This window comes from Rousettus aegyptiacus, unplaced genomic scaffold (assembly GCF_014176215.1).
Source record: "Rousettus aegyptiacus isolate mRouAeg1 unplaced genomic scaffold, mRouAeg1.p scaffold_m13_p_6, whole genome shotgun sequence".
Lineage (NCBI taxonomy): Eukaryota > Metazoa > Chordata > Mammalia > Chiroptera > Pteropodidae > Rousettus > Rousettus aegyptiacus.
In genome coordinates this window covers 46,814,937-46,837,274 of record NW_023416309.1, presented here as the reverse complement: position 1 = coordinate 46,837,274, position 22,338 = coordinate 46,814,937, and the positions used below count along the sequence as shown (strand labels likewise).

Here is a 22,338-nt window from a genome sequence, read left to right as displayed (position 1 = left end):
AATTATAGTCATTTCTAAATGGCTACTAATAGGGACAACCTATATGTTCAAGCATAGATAAATAATTGTTTAAACTGGAGGCATCACAGGTGTAATAGAAAAAAACAAAGAATTTTATATAACCTATGTGACTCCAGGCAAGTTATTTAACTGAGTCTATTTCCTTACCCAGAAAGTGGGGATAAAGTCCAATACCTGACAAGGCTGCTCTAAGGATTAAATACAATGTGTGTAAAATGCTTGGCACAATGACTGATACATAACAAATGGTTGAAACATGATTTTATTTTATGACGTGTCTATATTCTGCTATATTCCGTACCTATTAAAATTATGTTACAAAAATTTTTAAGATGTGAAAGACTTTGAAGTTATAATGTTAAGTGCAAAAGGCAAGATGAAATTGCACATTTTGTATGATCTTGACAATGTAAAAAACACATGCATACGAAAAGAGTGGAAATTAAACACATCGAAATAGTTATCTGTGGACGGTAGAATTACAAAAGATCAAAATATTTTTCTTTGAACTTGTCCATATTTTCTCTAATTTTCTATAGCTTTATAATTTTAGATAGAGAAAAAATCTAATTCTAAAGGCATTTTAATTTTAAAAATTGTGATACCTTTCTACCATTCTTTTTTTTTTGAATGAATATTTTACATTATGTTTTTTACTAATGTAGAAATAAGATATTTGGACACTTTACATTATGAGGTTTTGTTTGTTTGTTTGTCTTTTTAGGATGTTACTTATTAAAAATAGATCAAATAGATCCTCTATCCCTTCCTCACCCCTGCTAGAAAAGGTCTTTCCCAACGTTTTTTCCCAGTGTATGAAATAAGTTTTAGGGGCTCAAATGTTGTATCTTTCCTAAATTGCGAGGTCAGGTTTTTCTGGGACATTGAGACGGCAGGCCTGCTGGAGCCAGGAGTGGAATGGTACATGGCAGTCCATTCCCAGTGCACATAACAGTGGCCTGCCATGGCCACCTGGTGGGACCAGGGCTCCTGCTGCTCCAGGCCTCAAAGAGTTTAGACAAGTCTGTGACAAGAGGCTCCAGGGCTCCAGGAGCAGCCTCCTGAGCATCACCAGAAAGCTGTGTACTTAACACCCATACAATGAGAAATATGAGCTAAATTGTGGGAAAACAAAGCTGATGGTTTGAAGTTTTAGATACCCATCCTGATAAAAAAGATAAGAGATGAGAAAGATACCCAAGAAGCCGCAGTAAGAGCCATCTGAGAGTAATTAGCATGAACTTCAGCATAAGATATGTGAAGTGTTCTGTCAAAGTCACCAATCAGTTAGTGTTAGAGCCAAAATTAAACTCAGCTGGCTCCTTATCAAGTAATCGTTCTTCAAGGTCTTCACTGACTTTGTTCCAGTTAGTTTGTTTTCTTTTGACACAGAAGTAAAATATATTTATTCTTACCTCCATGCTGTTTAACTGTCCATGTTGTGCTCATGGAATGCTTTTGATTCCACACTAAGTCCAATATATTTGTTCATGAAACTTTCCCAGGCCATTCTATCAAGATCTTATTGACCTCCCTGTAAACTAGACTCATGGCAGCGTACTGTTTTCATCAAAAATTGGCATAAAAATCCCTTTTCTTTGACCCACTTTCATTTTATAAAATGGCATATCTACGAACCATACTTTATTAAATATGGTTTTTAAATATGTATCAGATTTACTTGGTCTATCTGAAAACAAATTAATTCTTCTACAAATATTTTCAATGATTTTTTTCCGAGATACCCAACTTCTAAGTAGCCCATTTTTAGATATTAGCTAGAAACAAAGAACAATTCCAACTCTCTGCATTCCTCCATCCCACAAATAATTTTTAAGTTACAAAATATACGAATGCATCTACTCTCTTCCCAAGATAATTGTGTTTGTAGTCCAACAAGTACATCTGAGACCTTTCTCTAAACATTTACTTATACACATACAAATACAGGGATTTTTTTATGTGTTTGTTTTTATATAAATGGGATCATTCTATATACTTCCCCCCCCATATAACAGCTAATAGTAAATATCAATAAACCACAATTTATTCAATCTCTGTATTCTATATGTTTGTAGCATTATCTCTTAATCATTTTCCAATTTGACAGTACTTATTATTAATTCTTAAAAAAGAATTCTGTAAAGAACAACCTTATACACAGATCTCTGTACACACATGAAAATATTTCTGATGTATCAGAACATATATTTTAAATTTTGATAGACAGTACCACAAGGGTATATCAATTTCATCCCTGCCAAAAGTGAAAGACAGTACCCGTTTAGTCACATCCTTTCAAAATGGGGAGGGAGGAAAGATATCAATATTTTATTCCTTGCCTATTCCTTGCCCATGGCCACTTTAGCTATAGCAAAGCTGGTAAAGGTGGAAATTCTATAAGCAGTTATAATGTCTGACTATAAAGAACTTCAAAATCTTCTGAACAAATTTTAATTTGCTGTATGAAGCTGAAGATGCAAGAGGCAGTTAACCTTTAAAAAAACTGGAAGTAAATAAGACCAACCCTTTCTCTCCTCCATACCACTGTTTTCCCTATGGAAGAAATCTGTTCCACTGCAATAAAATGGCTAAAGCATTCACCATGGGGTCTTTGAAATCTGTCAGAAGAGGAAAGGGCTTGTTAATAGTGGAAAATCCCCATAATTTTGCTCCATCAACTGACATGTCTTGTTCGATCACTGTTTACAGTAGAATAGGGGACAAATACAATATTTTAACCATAATTTATTCTCACTGAAACCTAAAAGCTTTCTCTGGTAACAAAGATTAGGATGGTAACCAACTTCTAAATCCTTATCAACTCAAAACCCAGTAAATAAAACCAGATTCCTGAAACTTCTCTCTCAAAGGCAAAATAACTTTAAAATTCTAACTTTAAAAATCAGAACAGGTTTCTACAATTTAAAAATTACAAAATGAAAATGATGGTAAAATTGTTCCATAACATTATCTAGTACCAAAATCAGTGGTTATTTAAACAAAAATAGTACCTCTAACTTTCTTAAATGTTTTCTTTTTTCTGTGTGTGTATGAGAGAGAGAGAGAGAAAGAAAAGACTGAACTTTAAAAATTTCAATGTATGAGAATATGCTATTCTGATGAAGAAACTCATATTTGCAAATACTTTATCACTTTCTTCAGAGCATGGTATGTTCAGTCATCTACATTTTGTCAAAATCCATTACTCTCAGAAAAAAGGAGGTGAAAAAAATTAAGGATGACGTATCAAAACTCTTATGCCAAAACAAACAAACAAACAAAAAAACAAACAAACAAAAACCCCTGACTTCAGAAGCCTGGCATTTACTGTGATTCACCCCCCTGCAGTGGTTTCAACCTCTAACCTCTTTCAATGAGCGGTTTTAACCACAAACTAAACTGCAACCTAGAAATCAAGCCATGGCTTGCTTTAATGTTGAGCCATTGCTACTAAGAAATAAAATCAATGTTGCTGAGATTCTGTGTATTAAATGTAGGCTGATCACTGCCAATCACTGGCATTTAGCTTTTAAGTGCTTAACTGTGATTGTAAGTTGTTCTGAGCTCCACTTTGACAGCTTGCTTTCTTATGCTGTCAGATTTTTAAAATATGGCAACATCAAATGGCTATGAATTAAAATTAGATGCTTTCAATTTCAGCAAATATAATCAGCATCTTCAGGTTAATTCAGTGTAACTTTTGAGTTAAGACTCCAACTCCAAAAGCCTTAACCTTATTTTAACAAAGCAGCAAAAAATCAGTAGAAAAGACACAGTTCTAATGATGAAATAATATCAAAGGTACAATTTTTTCCAACATTAAACTGAAAAACTGAAAGCATACTGAAAAGCAATACAAAAATTCTTAAATGTCGGAAACCCCAAAAGAATGCCATTAAAAAGAAAACTGGTAAAGTTGTTATATGTAAGCTGCACTGCAATTACCTAAAACTTAACTACCAAAACTCTTCTTGTTGATAAAACCATAATTACTGTAACATTTCTTCAGAGCCCAGTGCAACAAAAAGACTTCTGTGAATTGTTCTGTGCTCCAGCCTTGAAGGCAAGGTCTTGTTGCATATTTCTCTTTTTATCTCATTTTGAGAAGAAATAAAATGTAAAATATTTTTTCATACTTCAGACAACTCCTACCCCCCAATTCCATAACACAACCAGAAATCTCAAAAGACTTTAAGGCTCATAGTTTGAAACAAAATGACTGTTGTAATGAAGCTTAATGTTTTCTTTAGTTCGTAAGTGATTCTTGAATTAGAAAATACATGAAAGAGAATACACTTTTTATTCTTCAAAAGGCCAAACTAATGGTTAAATCAGAGAGACCAGAAATATGTTTCAAGCACTCTTTCACTTAACTGCAACCAAGAGACCCCTCCCCATTTCCTTCTGCCTCTTCACGTCCTATGAGCTGTCAATGATCCTGGCACTCACTGCTCAGCCTGGAAGCAAATGGCAGTCAGTGGTCACTGCCAAGGAGTGATAACTACGCTAAGTGTTCACATTAAATAAAGAAAGGGGGGAAACATCTAGGTCTACGTATTTAAAAAGAAAAGACAAGGAAATAAAGTGATTTTGGGGAAAGTGTAAGGTGGTAGTTAGAAGATTTAACTTTCAATTTTAAGTTTTGGGAAAACGCTTTAGTCTGGCAGCTGCTGCCAAGCTAGCGTCAACTCTCCAGGACAGGTGTTGGTTTTTTGTTTTTCAGTTTAAGCTATACTTTTCAAGAAGTAAATTAGGTAAAAGAGGAAAAGTATCAGGAAAGCTATATTCTTATCAAGCTTACCACTGTCTGTTTGAGGTGAATTACCCTTCTCTAATAAATAAGAGAATCTCGAAGGTCAATTAAGACTGTTGAGATCTGTCACATACCAAAACCTAAATATTCTAATTTCTCACAAAATCTCAACCTTCTGCTACATAATCAAAATACTGAGGATAAGAGGGATGGAGAAAGGCAAAAGAATTATTTTAATAAACATGGTACATGATAAATAACTATAAATATACAATATTTCAATAAACATTACTTATTCATTTTGTCATTATACTTGAAATAACCGCTGTACTCTACTTGCTAACAACTGTCAAAGCATATGAAAATATTAAATTTTTTATTGTTAATATTTCCATTCTCATTGATTTCCAATACATACTTGTAATCTGACCATGTAGAATGTGCTAGAACTGAGGCACCTGTATTATTCTGATGTAACATCTTAATTATGAGATTAAAAATGAAATAAATTAATACTCTTAAAATAGAGAATTACTTCTGATGAAACAGAGAAATGTAAAATTAAGAAAGCCAGAAGAGAAAAGAATACATGGAGAAGTTATTCTTTCTCAGAGGAAGTGAATCCAAAGGACCCTACTACTACTAACTGGAAGATTTTATCACCAACCAACACCACCTGTCTTCTCTGTCTGCAGGACTATTCATTTTAATACTTTAATTGTATCCCTCTTTGACTGTTATTTAACAAGATAGGGATACAAACATATTCATAAAATATTAAATAACAAAATATTGTTAGATTACTTGAGGGTAAGACAAGGGCTGATTGATGACCCTGCCCTATATATCCATGTGATCTACTGAAAGAGTAGAGGAAATTATATGGATATGTAGGAGAAAAGAGTTCTAAGCAGAGGAACTAAAAAGTACAAAGGCTTTGAAACTAGAACTCACCTAATACAGCCACAGAATAATAAAGTATCCGGTGCCTACCATAGCCTAAGAAATACATGGTGACTAAGCATCAATGAGAGTGATAAGAAAAAACCTTTATAATATTTCAAGAATCTTTAATTCAGTTCTCCTGTCTGATTTTCAGTAGAGTAAAAAACCTTTATTTTTCTTTCTAAGACTGAGCAAGACTTTAATTTTATAAAAAGATGCTTTTATAACATGCTTTTATGTGACATTCCTCTGAAAAGTGATCAAGATTACATATTCTTCTTTCCTTTCTCCTTTACTGTTCTAATTTTGTTCAAAATAAGAATATTTACAGACATATAGTCCAATGTAAGAACATACAACACAAACTAAATATCAGTATGTAATTCAAGAAAATTATACTGAAATAAAAATTAAACCTATTTGTTGAAATATCTCAGGAAAATGGACCATGAAAAAGTAACTCTGAGAAACTGAGTTCTTGAACTTCAGTAATAAATAATCCTTTGCGTGGCCAGGTAAAAATATTAAGTCATTTATAATGGGAAAAAATTGGACTGGCTTCATGTTTTACACATTCAACTCCAAAAAACAGAACTACTACTTAGTTCTAAGATGCTCAAGACAAAGAAGCTGGACCTAATGATTTTCATATCCTTCCAAAACGCTCCTCAAGTATAAAGGATACAAACATAGAAAAATGAGGGAACTTCTTTTCATGAACCATTTCTAAGAAAATTACTACAAGACTGACTTCAGCATACCAAGGGATGACTGGGGCAACTATAGCAACAGGATTGTTGATGAACATTAAGACTAATGAAAAAGAGATTCATTAGGATAACAAGACATACCATAAATGTTACACATCCTAACAGTGTAACTAAGAAAAATTAGGAGGAAAAGAGACAAAAAAGAAAATACAGAAGAATAAATTCATTGATTGCCTCATCTATATCACTCCACTCAACATAAGCAGAATACATATTCAGTTGCACAGGGAATACTAATCAAGATAGACCATATACTGAGCCATAAATAAGTCTCAATAAGTTTAAATGATTCAAGTCACATAATGTTCTCAACCACAATGAAATTAAATTTGAAATCAATAACAGAAAGCCCCTTGGAAAACTGTGAGATACTGAAAACTAAATAACACACTTTCAAATAAACCACAGATCACAAAGGATACAGAAAGGTAAATCAGAAAGTATTTTGAACAAAACAAAAAGAAAAACACAATGTCAGAATTTGTGAGATGCTACTAAAGAAGTACATCAGGGTAAATTCATAGCACTAAAATGCCTCTATGAGATGAAAGATCTTAAATCAATGACCTCAAGCTTCTACCACAAGAAACTAGAAAAAGAACAAATAAAATTCAAAGTAAGCCAATGAAAAAAGTTAATAAAGGTTAAAGTGGAAATCGGTGAAATAAAAATCAGAGAAACAATAGAGAAAAATCAATAAAACTTTGAGGCAATCAATAAGCTGATAAATTGATATACTTCTAACCAATGATTAGAAAAAAAGAGAAAAGATCTAAATTACTGATATCGGGAAGAAGTAAGTGGCATTACTATAGATTCTACAGATATTCAAATGATAGGGGACTATTATGAACAACTTGTGCCTATTAAATGTGATAAGTTAAATGAAATGGACAAATTATTTTTACATTATTTACATAATACTATTATTATACATAAAAGGCACAAATGATTAAGTTTGCTAATGAAAAAAAGTGATAAATAGACCTATATCTATTCAAAAAATTAAAACTGTTTTTAAATACATTACTACAAAGAAAAATCTTGGCCCGGGTTGCTTCACCAATTAATTTTACCAAATCTTAAGGAAGAAATAATGCCAATTTTATACAAACTGTTTCAAAAACTGAAGAGAACATTTCTTAAGTTATTATATGTAGTCAGCACTACCCTGACATTGAAACTATATAAAGAGGTTTTATAGCATTATTCAAACTAATTAAGTAAATTTAATTTTTAAAACTTGTACCAGGACACATCTTTTTTTCATTATTTCTTCTTGGTTAAGCAATTTCAATCTTACTATCTGGGTTTTTGTCAAGTTCAGGGAAATAATTATAAAATTATATTTTATTAGTTCCTTCATTGTATTACCTCTTTTTTCTACAACTTCTAGTCCTGTTTCCCATGACTTTTTTTTCCCATTTATTTTGTATTTCTCTGTCTTTTTGTTCTAGATTCTAGGGAACTTCTTCCACTTATTACTTCCACACATTACTAATTTGATCTTTAGATATATTCATATTATATAATATTTTCCATTAAATTTTATTCGGCAGTATTCTAAAAAGTATACTCTTTGTTTCTTTCTTCTAGTGGCCTGATCGTATTTTATAGATGCAGTATCTATCTTTTCTATGCTCTTTTCCTTTAGGGTCACTTCTCTTTGTTCATCTTGGCCATGTCAATAGACTTTAAAGACAGAAAAGCAAGAAATAATTGTGTTCAGTTCCTACTAAATCAGAAATCTGATTATTTTATTTATATAGGAAATTTGGTAGAATATTTACTACGAATATTAATAGAACAATTCATTATGTATTATAGACCACCCTCCTTTCAAAGATAAATCTAATTGAACTATAACTAGTTAACGAGACTACTTAGTCTATTACCACTACAAACAGTAATATAATTTTAAAAGCTCTGGGCCATGAATCAGGAATCCATAGGTTTTAATGACTAGCTATTATATCCTGAAGAAGTCTCAGATTGCTTTTATGTAAAAAAATAGTTGTCATGTAACCTAAGATAGTCTATTATAACTTATTTACTTATTTAAAAATTCCTTAACAATTGCTTCTGTTTCAAGTGATGGTAGACTAGGTAGGTAATTCGAACAAACCCTCCCATTGAAAAAACCTAAAAACACTTCTAAAACAAAAATCAGAGAGCTAACAAAATACTGACTAACTACCAGAAACCGCCTGGGAATCCAGAAACAAGCAAAAACGATGGATAAGATTTTATCCTAAGAGCATTTCCCTAACTAGAAGATACAGCTGAAAGGCTAACACACGTTTCTGTCAAGAGCCTGCCAAGGGTGCAGAGTACCGTAATCGATATCAACTGGAATCCTACAGGGCTGCCTTGTAGTACAAATGCTAAACTGGAAGTAAAATAGCCATACAATTAGTCTGCAGCAGCCTTCGAATCATCTGGGAGATCAGAAAAATCTCAAGCCTTAGAACATAAATGAATTAAAGTGGTCCTCTAGGTACTAAGAGAAGGAAACGAAATCCTTCTGGAGACAGATACCACAGGCCTCATATGATTTAATAATACAACTTCATAAATATTCATTACTGAAATTATACAAATTAAGTACAGATCTAATTTTTCTAAATAAACATAGTGACCTTTTATCATACCAATAACTAAAAAGGTTCCCAACATTTAAAATTCCCTTTACTGTTTGTATAAATTGATAGGCAGTTAGAAAAATACACAAGACTATATAAATACAGAACATATTACAGTAAGAGGAATTCAACTCTTTGCAGTTTAGCTAAATTCTGAAACACATTTTGCACTTCAAAACATCTCTTAGTCCCTCAATATTACAGATGAACACACTTTTAAACTGTACTGGCCATGTTTTAAAAACTAAACAGCAACAGTCTATTTTTCAATGTGATATACTTTTAAGCAAAGGACTACACCCTTTACAATAGCATGTAACATTCTGAAATAAGCAAAAATTGAAAACGTGCCCATTTTGCAATTTAAGCACAGACAGAGCTACAGTAGACTACATATGTATGAGTTAATATCTACCTTCTTTATAATCCAGTTGAGCTCATTTCCTAAAATCTAATTTTCTTTGCCAGAAAATGGAAATAGTGTTTTTAAAATACTACCGTTTAGAAGTTTTACTGCTTTGACAATACTGAACTTTAATCTTTTAATTTTTATAGTCTTTTAATGCCAATTAGCTATAAATGATTATCAATATCTTCTTTCACCTCTCATACCATACCTATAGTATCTGGGAGGTCTAGCAGTTCATTGTGCTGCAAGTCAAGGTTGGTTATCTGTGTGCAGTTTCCAATCTCCTTTGGAAGATGTTCAAGTTGATTGTGAGCTACATCCAGCGTGATGAGGTTACATAATTCACCTGTAAATTGACCAACACAAAAATTAAATAAGAGTTATTAAAGAATATATTAAATAATATTGAAAGAAAAAACTTCATTTTCTATATTGAAATTATGCTTTCTTTCTGAAAAAGTTAAAGTCAAACACAAAATCTGAAACTGTTATTTGAAAATAACGTCTTACTAATACTGAATCATTACATTGTAGACCTAAAATATACTGTTAAAATGTTGATTGCAAATGATTACCGACCTATATATATATATATTTTTTTTAAGTAACCAATTCAACCGCATTTACATTTGTATATTCCATAATTTAAAAGAGCTCACTAATTTTTTTAATCAAATTCAACACAATAATATCAACTACATCTTGAGTTCAATATGAACTCTACTTCATCTTCTACCTCAAAATATATATGCTTTGAAATAGGCATATGTTCTGATGTTATATAAATATGTAAACTGAGATCTATATATCAAAAACTACTTTTCAGTTTAGTAGTACTCTAATAGGACAAAAATAAGGTAGATTTCTCCTCATTCTGGTTGAAAGGGCTGTATTTGATTATTCTTAATGTTATCTTGTCTTCAATAATTGTATTATTTACAACAGATATATTGGTTTACTCATGATTTTCCATTTTTTTTTTTTAAGGCAAAGGCTGGAGATACTAAAAAAAAAGTATGATGAGCAAATAAAGTGCATAAAACTCTGAAAAATAAACATAGGTAAAAAAAAGAGAAAATAGAGAAATTTAATTTCATCAAAATTAAAAACTTATGTACATCAAAAGGACTATCAAGAGAATGAAGAGCAACCCACAGAAAGAGAGAAAAGATATGCAAATCATGTACCTGCTAAGGCATTAATATGCAGACTTTATAAACAATTCCTACATTTCAATGACAACAAAAAAACCAACCCAATTTAAAAGTGAGCAAAGAATTTGCATAGACATTTCTCCAAAGATATACAAATTTTCAATAAACACACGTAAAGATGCCCAGCATCACTGCTCATTAGGGAAATGTAAATTGAAACCACAATAAGATACCACTTCGCACCCATTAAGATGGCTATAATTAAAAACCAGAAAATAACAAATGTTGGCAAAGATGTGGAAAAACTGGAACATTTGTGCTTTACCTCCAGGAATCCTACCCCAGATTCTCAGGGTAAAATAAGAGAAAGATCCCTTCCTTTTCACCTAGGTATATCATAGTCAAACTGTAGAAAATCAAAGACGAAGAGAAAATTTTGAAAGCAGCTAGAGGAAATTAAGACCTTGCCTACAGAAAAACAAGGATAAGAATTACATTGGACTTGTCTTCAATAAGAAAATAAAATGATATATTTAGAGTGTTGAATGAAAGAAAAAAGACTAAAAAGTCTATATCCAATGAAACTGTCCTTTAAAAGTAAAGGAGAAATAAAAATTTTCTCAAACAAAAATTGAAGGAATTTGTCACAGTAGACCTTTCTTGCAAGAAATATTAAAGTTTTCAGAAAGAAGGAAAATGATATAGGTTGGAAACTTGGATGTACATAAAAAAAGGAGGAGCATTAAAGAAGATATAAAGAAAATATTGTATTTTCTTACTCTTAATGGACCTAAGAGAAAACAGTTCAATGTATTAATAGCAACAATATATTAAGTGATTATAGATTAAGTAAGGATAAGGATAAATGAAATAAATGTCGGCAATCAAGGGACAGGTGAGAGGAATCGGGAATATTCTGTTATAAGGCACCCTACAAAACCCATAAAGTGGTATAGTGTTATTAAAAGTAGACTCATGGGCTGTAAAAACACATACCACCAAACTCCAGGGCATGCACGAATATATCCAAGCAAACTAAAAAATTAAAAGTATAAATGATATGCTAAGGAGAGAGAAAACAGAATAATATAAAATGCTCAATTAAAACCAGATAAGGCAGAAAAATGGTGAAAGATAAAAAAGAAAAAGTTCACCTAATAAAAAAGTTACAATATATAGCTGATATTAATCCAACTAACTCATTAAACACTTTAAATGTGAATAATCGAAAGTCACCAAATAAAAGAAAGACTGTAGAGTAGACAAAAAAAAAACAAGATCCAAGTCTACGTTGGCTTCAAATAACCCATTTTAAATCGACACAGGTAGATTAAAAGTAAAGGGGTAGAGAAAGACATACAATGCAAATATTAATCAAAAGAAAGCTGGAATAGCTAACATTAATTTCGACAAAGTCAACTTCACAGCAAGGAAAATTATCAGAAATACAGAATGTATTACATCATGATAAATGGAAGAATTCACCACGAAGTAACAATCCTGCTTATCTCCTCTGTATCTAGTATGGTGCTTACTTAGCACACAGCACCATGAAGATAACTGGAGGAAATAAAATTTGGATTCTAATACCATGCCAGAATAAAACTTTTTGTATTTATCATCTTTTCCAATAAATACTTGAAGTGGTTTTAGTGCCCACTAAAGTAATTTCCACTACTCTAAAAAAATATGCACAAATCCAAAAGTATACAGAATCCAAGTTGGAAGGAGACTATGGCTCACTTTAACCCACATGGAGCAGCTGTGATTTAACTCAACTATTGCTATATTGCAGAACTTCTCAATCTCAATACCATGACATGTTAGACCAGATAATTCTCTGCTGTGGGAGGATGTCCTGTGCATAAGCAGCATCCCTGGCCTTTACCCATTAGATGCCATAGCACCTCCCCACCAAGTCATGACAGTCAAAACTGTCTCCAGACATTATATTAGATTAACAAATGTCCTCTGGTGTAAGATGCCAAAATTGTCCCTAGTTGAGAATCACTGCTATGTTGGAATGAGAAAGTTCAATACTGTCCAATCCTCACTTTTCAAGAGAAGCTGGAAATATAGATTTTCATATAAAATCTTCTAATGCATAAAGACTAACAACTAATTCTTAGGTTAAAACAGAACAAAACAGTGTTACCAAACATATCTGTAGGCTTTTTTCAGTATTCAGGATGCTAGTTTGACACCTCTGAACATAGAAATGGATTAATTACCAACATCTTAGAACAGGAACTTAAATAGAACTGTTTAATATTAAAACTAAAAAAAGTTAAGTGTTTTTACAAAGCAGAATATAATCACCTAGACTCAAATTAAGTGAACTTCCTTTTATTTGTGTAAATCGCAATAAGTGAATTATGTAAGCATATATTCTCTCCAGAAAATTATCCTCCAGTAATATGACTGTGCAAGGTCAGAAACTCACGTTAATACTGACGCATTATGGAGAGTGTCATCTAATAACACTAATACTTTTCTCACAATCTAGTAATTCCTAAAGGTTTTGAATGAGATTTAATTTTTTAACAGCATTGGCATACAAAAATAACATGAGTTTAAAATTTGGTCTGTTAGTACATGAAATACAGTAAACTCACAACTAAATTATATATTCATACATATATATGCTACTGTTAGTTATATTTGAAAATTATTTTAGATTTTCCTAAAAACCCACGTACAAAATTTAAGAGACTCAAGAACATTTTCTCTTAAGAACTTTGAATTTCCTTCAGTCCAATAAAAAAGATCTAACAAACTTCAGGGAAGTTTATCATGTATAAAAACATAATTTCCATGAAAACCTAAAATATTTTTAAAACTAATCCAAAATTTCCTATTTAATGCAATTAACAAAACATTTTTAGTGTTGGGTAAAAAAGAAATTTAAGATCTCCCTCTCTTTAGAGTAATACTCATAAGTGCCCAACCTCCTCTTGTTCATATTTAAATACCAGAAACATTTGAAAATTATTACTATACCATAGATTCTGCACTAAACAATACCATGCTAAGAGTCTGTTATAATTTGCAAGGGATAAGGTATTAAATATTTAAGCAGTTCAAGAAATGCTTTCACACTATTTACTATTTCTATACTCTGTCCAGTTATATAGTACTTTTAAACCTTTGTTTCACCACATATGATCCAAATATTATGAAAAAACGAAATATAAGTCCCTCTCTGATGGTTCTAAAGGACAATGAGGTATTAACAGTGACTTGTCTCTGGTTAAGTGTGGTTTTTATTTTCTATTGTACACATTTGTATTTTGTGACTTAATTGTTTTTGTACATTTTTTTAATTCAAAGAGAAAAAGATTGGAGAGGTAACACTAGTAGTCTCTTCTACACCCTTCATGGAAAAGCATTTTCTGAACGATAAATAGAAGTTTTCTATCTGCAACAGATGTATCTTTTAGTGAAAATGAATAGATCATGCTATATTGATGACATCAGCCATTAATATTTATCTTATGACTCATATTTCATACTTACCAAGCAATCTTTTGATTTGAAATTTGACTTCCCACATAGATTTGCCTACAGAGAGAATACTGACTTCATTCATTCATCAATTTTACAATCATTTAAGAATCTTTCATGTGCTAGACACTATTCTAGGGGCCAAGGAATACACCAAGGAAAAAAGGACAAAACTTCTGCCTTCATAAAACTTATATTTTAATAAGAAAAAAAGTATACAAATTAAAATATGATCAAGGTGAGGAAGTATTAAGAGCTATAAAAAAAATGCAGGCTAAGAATAAGAGTGTAATGGGGAAGGAGAAATTAGAGGCGCTGATAATAGACAAGACAGGAAAAGTAACTGATGGAAGTAGCAGTTGAGGACAGACCTGAAGAATGGGTAAGAGAAACAATGGGACTGTCTGGGGAGAGGATGTTCCAGGCTGAGTGAAGAGCAAGTGCAAAGACTCTGAGGCAAGATAGATAGTTCAAAACATGACAGAAGGCCAATGTGGCTGGAATAATGAATAAAGAAGAAAGTGGTAGGAGATAAAGTAGCCATATACCCTCTTCCAGACACAGTTTCCCCTATTTTTAACATCTTCCTCAGTGGTACATTTGTCACGGTTGATGAACAACCATTGATACATTACTAACTAAAAGCCCATATTTTACATTAGTATTCATTCTGTGTTGTTCAGTTCTATGAGCTTTGATAAATGCATATATCATGTATCCATCATTATACAGAATAGTTTCACTACTCTAAAAATCTTCTGTGCTTCACCTATTTATTTATCCCTTTCTTCCTATCCGAAAGTCCCTGGTAACTATCATCTTTTTACTTTTGTCTTTTCCAGAATGTTCTCTAGTTGGAATAATATAGTATGTTGTTTTTTCAAATTGGCTTCCTTCATTTAGCAATATGCATTTAAGGTTCTTCCATGTCTTTTTTGTGGCTTGATAGTTAATTCCTTTTAACACTTAACAATGCTCCATTGTATGGGCAACACAGTTGTTTATCCATTCATTTACCGAAGTACATCTTGGTTGCTTCCATTTCTTAGCAATTATGAATAAAATAGCTAAAAACATTTTGTGTGCCATTTTTTGTATAGACATAAGCTTTCAACTCATTTGAGTAAATATGAGCATGACTGAGGGATTGTATGATAGGACAATGCTTAGTTTTATAAGAAACTGCCAACTGCATTCTAAAGTGGAAATGTCATTTTGCATTCCCACCAGCAACAAATGAAAGTTTGCACCTGCATTTGGTGTTGTCACTGTTTTGGATTTTAGCCATTCTAACATGTAGTAGTGGTGGTTGTATTTTGAAGGTATAGTTTTACAGGATATAAGAATAAGTGTATGAAAAAGAAAATTAATATGACAGTGTTTGCCCTAAAAAAATTTAGAATCTATTCTTGAAAAAACAAGATCTACATTAAAATATAATAAAAAGTAGAATGCTGTAAACATAAAGTATGTATATACACATATGCCAAGTGATGGGTAAACGGAGAAGTGAAACTCTGACTGGATGGACTAGGGAAAGCTGACCTTTAAAAGATGGTGACGAACTACACAGATACTCCCAGAAAAGGAAATCAGGAGGCAAAAAAAGTCATTAACTCGGCAATTCTTTTGCTAGGTATATATTCAACAAAAATGAGTCCAGATTTTACTATAAAGCTCATATTACGATAACATAGCACTATATGTGTTAGCCCCAAGTTTGGAACCAAACATAGTAAGGAGAATTAACAATCTCTAAATACATATGCCAATATAATGAATAATATGCCAAGTGAAAGAAGTTAAACAGGAAACATATATATAGTATGATTCCATTTATACTAAAACAAGGAAAATTAATGTATGTTGGTAGCAGTCAGGATACTAGGTTACCCTTGATGGGAATAGTAACTGAAAGAGGGGTATCCTGAATGGTCTTGATGTTCTGTTTTTTAACACAATTTGCAAACAATTGTGAGTTGTGTATCTGATACATCAATAAAAAAATAAAACAAAAACCAAATAAACAAAACAGTCTGTGGCCTAAGCTCCAGCTTTTGGACCTGGCTTAATTCAATCCATGGCATAAAAACAGAAAAATGAATTTTTAAGTTTGTATTAGATGCATAGTCCTTAATATATTTTAGTAAAATACTGTGTTTTTTCCTCTGTGGAAGTTCTCTGAAGCCTAAACTCATTCCATTTTTAAAATTTCACTTTCCTTTTGTCGTGTCTTTAGGGGAGGCAGACTGCAGACTGTATCCAAGACATTTTTAAGCACAGCGTTACCCAACATCCAGACAATGAAGCATGCTGGACATATTCCTTCTCAAAAGTGACAGCATTGACTAGACTCATGTTGGAAGTCTTCCTGCCATTTCTATAAGCAATATAGTCTTCCTGGTTACACCAACATATTATTAAACTCATTTTCATTTTTTAATACACAAAAGCAGTATCCCACATGCAAAAGCAGTAAGACACAAGGCTCTTGCCATCCAGACATTAGCTAGTCGGGATATAAAACATTCATGAAACAAACAGAAGGGCAATTTTAGGGGGAGAAAAGTTTTCTTCCCCTTCTGGAGACTAGAAGTAATTAAAATGTTTAAAATACCAAATTCCTGAGGATTACTTGGCACTTTTCCAAGTTTCTCATGTCTTCATAGCTTATTTTAGAATTATGTTTGACTTTCACTATGTAAAAATATTTTATATATGGCTTTGTTTAGAACAGAAGCTTAATGAATATCTGATTAAATGACAAATCGAAACCTCTGGGGTTTGCAGTAACAAAGTATTATTATACAAATATTTGAATATACTATGTCCCTAAAACATAACAGAAGATAAATTATTGCCTAAGAGAATTCAGTCATTCAGACAAAAAATTCTTATGTGCATGTTCTCTTTACCAGGCACAATACTAGGTAGGCACCAAAGATACAAAGGGAGGCTGAAAAAGGCTCTGTTTATGAAATTTCACCATTAAAGAGCCATTCTATTGAATCTTCAAGGCCATTCATGGTCAAAACTCTTTAAGGTGACCATTTCGTTCAATCAAGAAAAACTCATTGTGCACTTGCTGGAGATTCAGCTGTGGATAAAACAAAGTCTTTATTCTCATGGAGCTTATATTCTAATGTACTTGGAGTGAGGAATCAGAAAATTAGGAAATACAGAGACAGGAAATAATAACTGCTGTAAACAAAAATAAAACAGAGAAAGAAAGTTGTAAATAAGAGTGTCGACGGGGGAAATCATGTTCACATTTGAACTGACACACAGGGCACGGCAGGGGAAGGAAGGACACGGAGGCTTAAATATCAACCTAAGGACACAAGACATTTTGATCAGATGATAAAGTACAATTTAGAGTTTTTGAACAAAGTATGATAATCAGAATACTGTTCTAAAAAGACTATTTTCTCAGAGATGCGAATGGATGGACTGGAGAAGGCAGAATTAAGAAGCATAATCCATTAGCAAGCAACTGCAATTAGCCCACTTGAAATACTATGAGGAGCCACACTGAATGAATAGCAGTGGGGTGAACAGGTCCACTACGAGATCTACTAACATAGATGGAAAAAGCAACAGGAAAGTGATAAGAATAGTGATTCTCAAATTATATATGGTGAAGGTCCAGATTTCCCCAATAATTTGTAAAATACAAAATTGCAGGCTTGAATGTCCCAGCAATGTCAAATTGCTATACAAGACTCAAAATGCTTACTTTCAATTTCTGTGTAACCTGTGGCAAACAGGTAACAAACAACTGGTGGTACACACCTTGACTATAACTAAAACAGAAGAAAAAATCCTCTGATTCTAAGATCTTGAACCTCAGCTGACAGAGAAGATAATGATGCAGCTGAGAGAGAGAAATGGAATCTGAAAGGAAGAAAATTTTTAGGTGACAAGTTATATTTTGATCATGCTAAATTTGAAATACCAGTGAGACATCTAGGTAAAATATCTAATGGTTAATTAAGAAAAAATAAAACATACAGGTCGGAAGAAAATGTTATCATGATAGAACACTTCTGTTCTAAAGAGGAAGCTGGGGTTAATATCTGCCAAGAGTCAAAAATTAGGCTCCTGAATAATGGTAATGGTGGAGTCTTGGATAAATTATTTAAACTCTGAATAAATTATTAAAAAAAAAAACCTATAAAAGCATGCAGAGACCAAAACTAGGTAGAAACTGGAACGAATACAACACTTACAAAAAGAGAACTGTGTGATAGGCAGACTTCTAAGATGGCCCCAATGACCTCGCCTCATATATAACTGCATACTTACTGTATAATTACCCCTCCCCTTGAGTGTGGGCTGAACTTAGTGACTTGCTTCTAATGAACAGAATATGGCAAAGGTGATGAGATGTCACATCTGTGATTAGGTTACTACTGTGACTTCCATCTCTCTATTGCCTTCTCGGCTTGTACCCTTTGATAAAGCAAGCTGCTATGTTGCAGAGGATCATGTGGCAAATAACTGAGGGCAGTTTCCAGCCAATAGCCAGCAAGAAATTGAAGCTCTTAGTGAAACAACCTGCTAGAAACTGAATTCTGACAACTATTTGAGCTTGGATGTAAATCCTTTCCCAGACAGCCTTCAGATGACATTCCAGCTCTGGCTATCACCTTGATTGAGAGATCTTATTGAAACCCTGAATGAGAAAATCCAGTTAAGTTGTGTTTGATTCTGAACAAAATGAGTGCCGTTTTAAGATCTATTTTTTAGAGTAATATGTTATACAATAGTAGATAACATAGGAATCACACAGGGCGAGATTCAAATTTTAAGGCTTTTATCATAAAGTTACTCACAAATGTGCCTGTGGAAAATAAATCTCAAGTAAAACACCAGAGTCCTGTGGGCCTGAGAAGCCAGAGGACAACAAAGTCCAGAGTTATGATTGTGGCTAGAATTCAAAGTTGGATACCCTTGGAAAGGAGGAAACAACAAAGAATGGAGTTCTAAAATCTGCATATATACAACCCTCAAATTCTTGATTGTCTCTAAGAATACACCTATGAGAGAGAAAACTGAAAGGAGTCAGGGGAAAAACAACAGCTAGAAGGCTAAAAGAGCCAAGCAGAAATTTTGACAGCTGCCATGTGTTATGGGTAAGATTTTGGAATTTCAGTCCCGGCAAGTTAGAGGGGCCAGGAAACAAAATCCCAGAGGGGCCATGGCATAGGAGTAAAAACCACATCTCAAAACTAAGAAATTTGCCCTGAGGTTAAGGACATAACAAAATAAAACTACCCTAAAAAACTAAATCCAAGACTGATTTAACACTTTTCAGAGGACAATAACAGAATCCACAGTCATTACAATATTATACACTTATACTATACAAGCAAAAGTTTCTAGATTAACTTCCATTTCTAGCCACGATGCAACTAGAAAATAGACAAAATAAATATTCCCTCCTATCCCTAGAGGATGTGCTCCAAGACCCCTATGGCTTCCTGAAACCACAAATTGTACAGAACCCTATGTATATTATGTTTTCTTCCCATGCATGCATATCTATGATTAAGTTTAATTTATAAATTAGGCACGGTAAGAGAGTAACAACAACGAATAGTAAAACAGAACAATTATAACATACTGTAATAACAGATATGTGAATGTGGTCTTCCTCTCTTTCCCTCAAAATATTTCATTATACTATACTTCATTATACCTTTTACTTATAAGGAAACACTTTACAGCTTCTCTTTGGCATATCCGAATTGCCAACATCACTACTCTCGCACTTTGGGTCCATTATTAAGTAAAATAAGGGTTACTTAAACACAAGCCTGAAATACCACAACTGTCCATCTGATAACCAAAATGGCTACTAAGTGACTAATTGACTGGCAGCCTACACAGCACTGATGTGCTGGACAAAGGAATGATTCACATTCTAGGTGGGACAAAATGGGAAGGTATGAGATTTCATCACACTACTCAAAAGGTGCACAACTTAAAACTTATGAATTGTTTATTTCTAGAATTTTCCATTTAATATTTTCTGGCCATGAGTAACAGAAACCAGAAAAGTGAAACCACGGATAAGGAGGACTGCTGTATATGAGAAAATGGTTGTAGACAGTAGACAATAGCCAAACATGACAGTGAGCCTGGATATAAAAGAAAGAAACTATATGAGCATTATGACTGCCCCCAGGTTATTGCCTGGCATGATCAAGGCCACAAAAAAGCAGTCTTCTTGAGTTGTTGTAAAAGATCTGAATTTAGGAAGGGCCAAGTGGCTAGCATATTTTAGACAGAATTTTAGAGATAAAAGAGAAGCAAATACATCTGTGCAATCTGCATAAGTCCCTTTTAGTCTTTGCCTAAGTACTAATTTGCATATATGTGAAAAAAATTACCAAAGGCCGAGCAAAGAACCAGCAAAGAGCAAGCAGTAGCCCATACAATTCACAGCAGTCACACAGGCTGAGTATATTTTGAGTCCCTACCAGGCAGAAAGCAAAGAGCTCAATATGGAGTGCCATCAAGGAGAGTCCTCAGAAAAATATCAATTTAGTAGTGTGGCTAAGTTAGGTCTAGACTAAAGACTGCTCTGAAACCACCATAACAAAGCTTAAAAGCCAGCCACCAAAGTATGCAAGGACAAAGTTCAGCACTATTTGAAAGAATACAACAAAATCTAAAACCCAACGATGTAAAAATCACAATGGATGGCCAAACAAAAATTTTCATGCATGCAAAGAAACAAAAAAGTATCACTCACAACCAGGAGAAAAATCGTTCCATACGCTAGACAAAAATAGAAGAGATGATGGAATTAAAAGAAAAAAAGACATTGAAAAATCTATTAAAAATGAGCTCTATATGTTCGTGAAGGCCAAACGAAACAACAAAAAAAAACTTTGACCAAAAATGACACCCAAATGGAATATATAAAGGTTAAAAATATAATATCTAAAGTTAAAATTCCGTTGTATAGGATTAACAACAGATTTAGACACTGATGAATAAATGATACATAGCAATAAAAATAAACTTCAGTAGAAACAATCTAAAATAAACACACACCAAAAAACAGAACATCAATGATCTAAAAGACACTATTATGTATGACATACAATGTACACGTATGACTCTATATAGAGGTCCAGAGACTAGAAAAGCAATGAAGGGGCTAAAAACAGGAAAAATTTCCAAGAAATAATGTCCAAATCTTTTCACCTTTGATGAAAACCATAAACCCACAGATCCAAGAAGCTCATAAACTCCAAACAGAAGATACATGAAGAGAACCAAATAGAGACTCTTTGTGAACAATATGCTGAAAACAAGGCACAAAGACAAAAATATTTAAAATATACAGAGGATAAAAGACTTTGGAAACACAGAAATAACAACAGCAAAATTCTTGTCAGAAACTAGGCAAGCCAAAAAAAAAAAAGTACAAAAAATAATTGAAAAAATAATGAGATATATCTTTAAAATATTGAAAAGAAAAGGTGTCAAACTAGAATTCAATACCAGGAAACTAGCTTTCAGAAATGAAAGCAAAATAAAGGCTTTTAAAGAAACAAAAGCCTAGAGAATTTATTATGAGAAGATCTGCACTACGATATACACTAAAGGAAATTCTTTGGGCAAAATAAAAATATCAGATAGAAATTCAGATCTATACAAAGAATGAAAAGTACTAGAAGTGGTAAATACACGGGTAATTATTAAAGTTTTTTTCACATTTTTTATCTCTTTAAAAGGTACTGAAAAAGATGATGGCAGGTCAAAAGGCACAAGAACCAACCTAAAAGAGTACACAATAACCAAAGCTGGAACAATTTGAACAAAATGATAAAAAATGAATACTGGACTGGAACCCACAGAATAGAGTAATTGAGTTCAGACTTATTTAAGAAACTAATTAAGTAAATAAATATGGCAGAAGGGAAATTCCTTATATAAGAATTTCAATTAATAAATGCAAAAGGAATAAAGGAGATAAAAAAGACCACTATTTGAATACAGTGAAAATTGATCCACCAATGAAAAAAAGATCCACCAATGAATGGTAAAATTAGTGAGCAAATGATTAAAGAAAAATAAGATATTGGCAAAGCCTAAATCCCGAACTTCAAAAAATAATTAT

General features: G+C 32.7%; 1 protein-coding gene across 4 annotated transcripts in view; it reads right to left on the bottom strand.

Annotated features, from left to right (window-relative positions):
- The window catches only part of SHOC2 (SHOC2 leucine rich repeat scaffold protein), a 65,302-nt gene that overhangs the window by 17,144 nt on the left and 25,820 nt on the right, over positions 1 to 22,338 (bottom strand). For all 4 annotated transcript variants that reach the window (XM_016145724.2, XM_016145723.2, XM_036223701.1 and 1 more), the window contains one exon: positions 9,752 to 9,889. In XM_016145724.2, the coding sequence (XP_016001210.1) occupies positions 9,752 to 9,889 (138 nt within the window). The remainder of the gene's footprint in view (positions 1 to 9,751; positions 9,890 to 22,338) is intronic.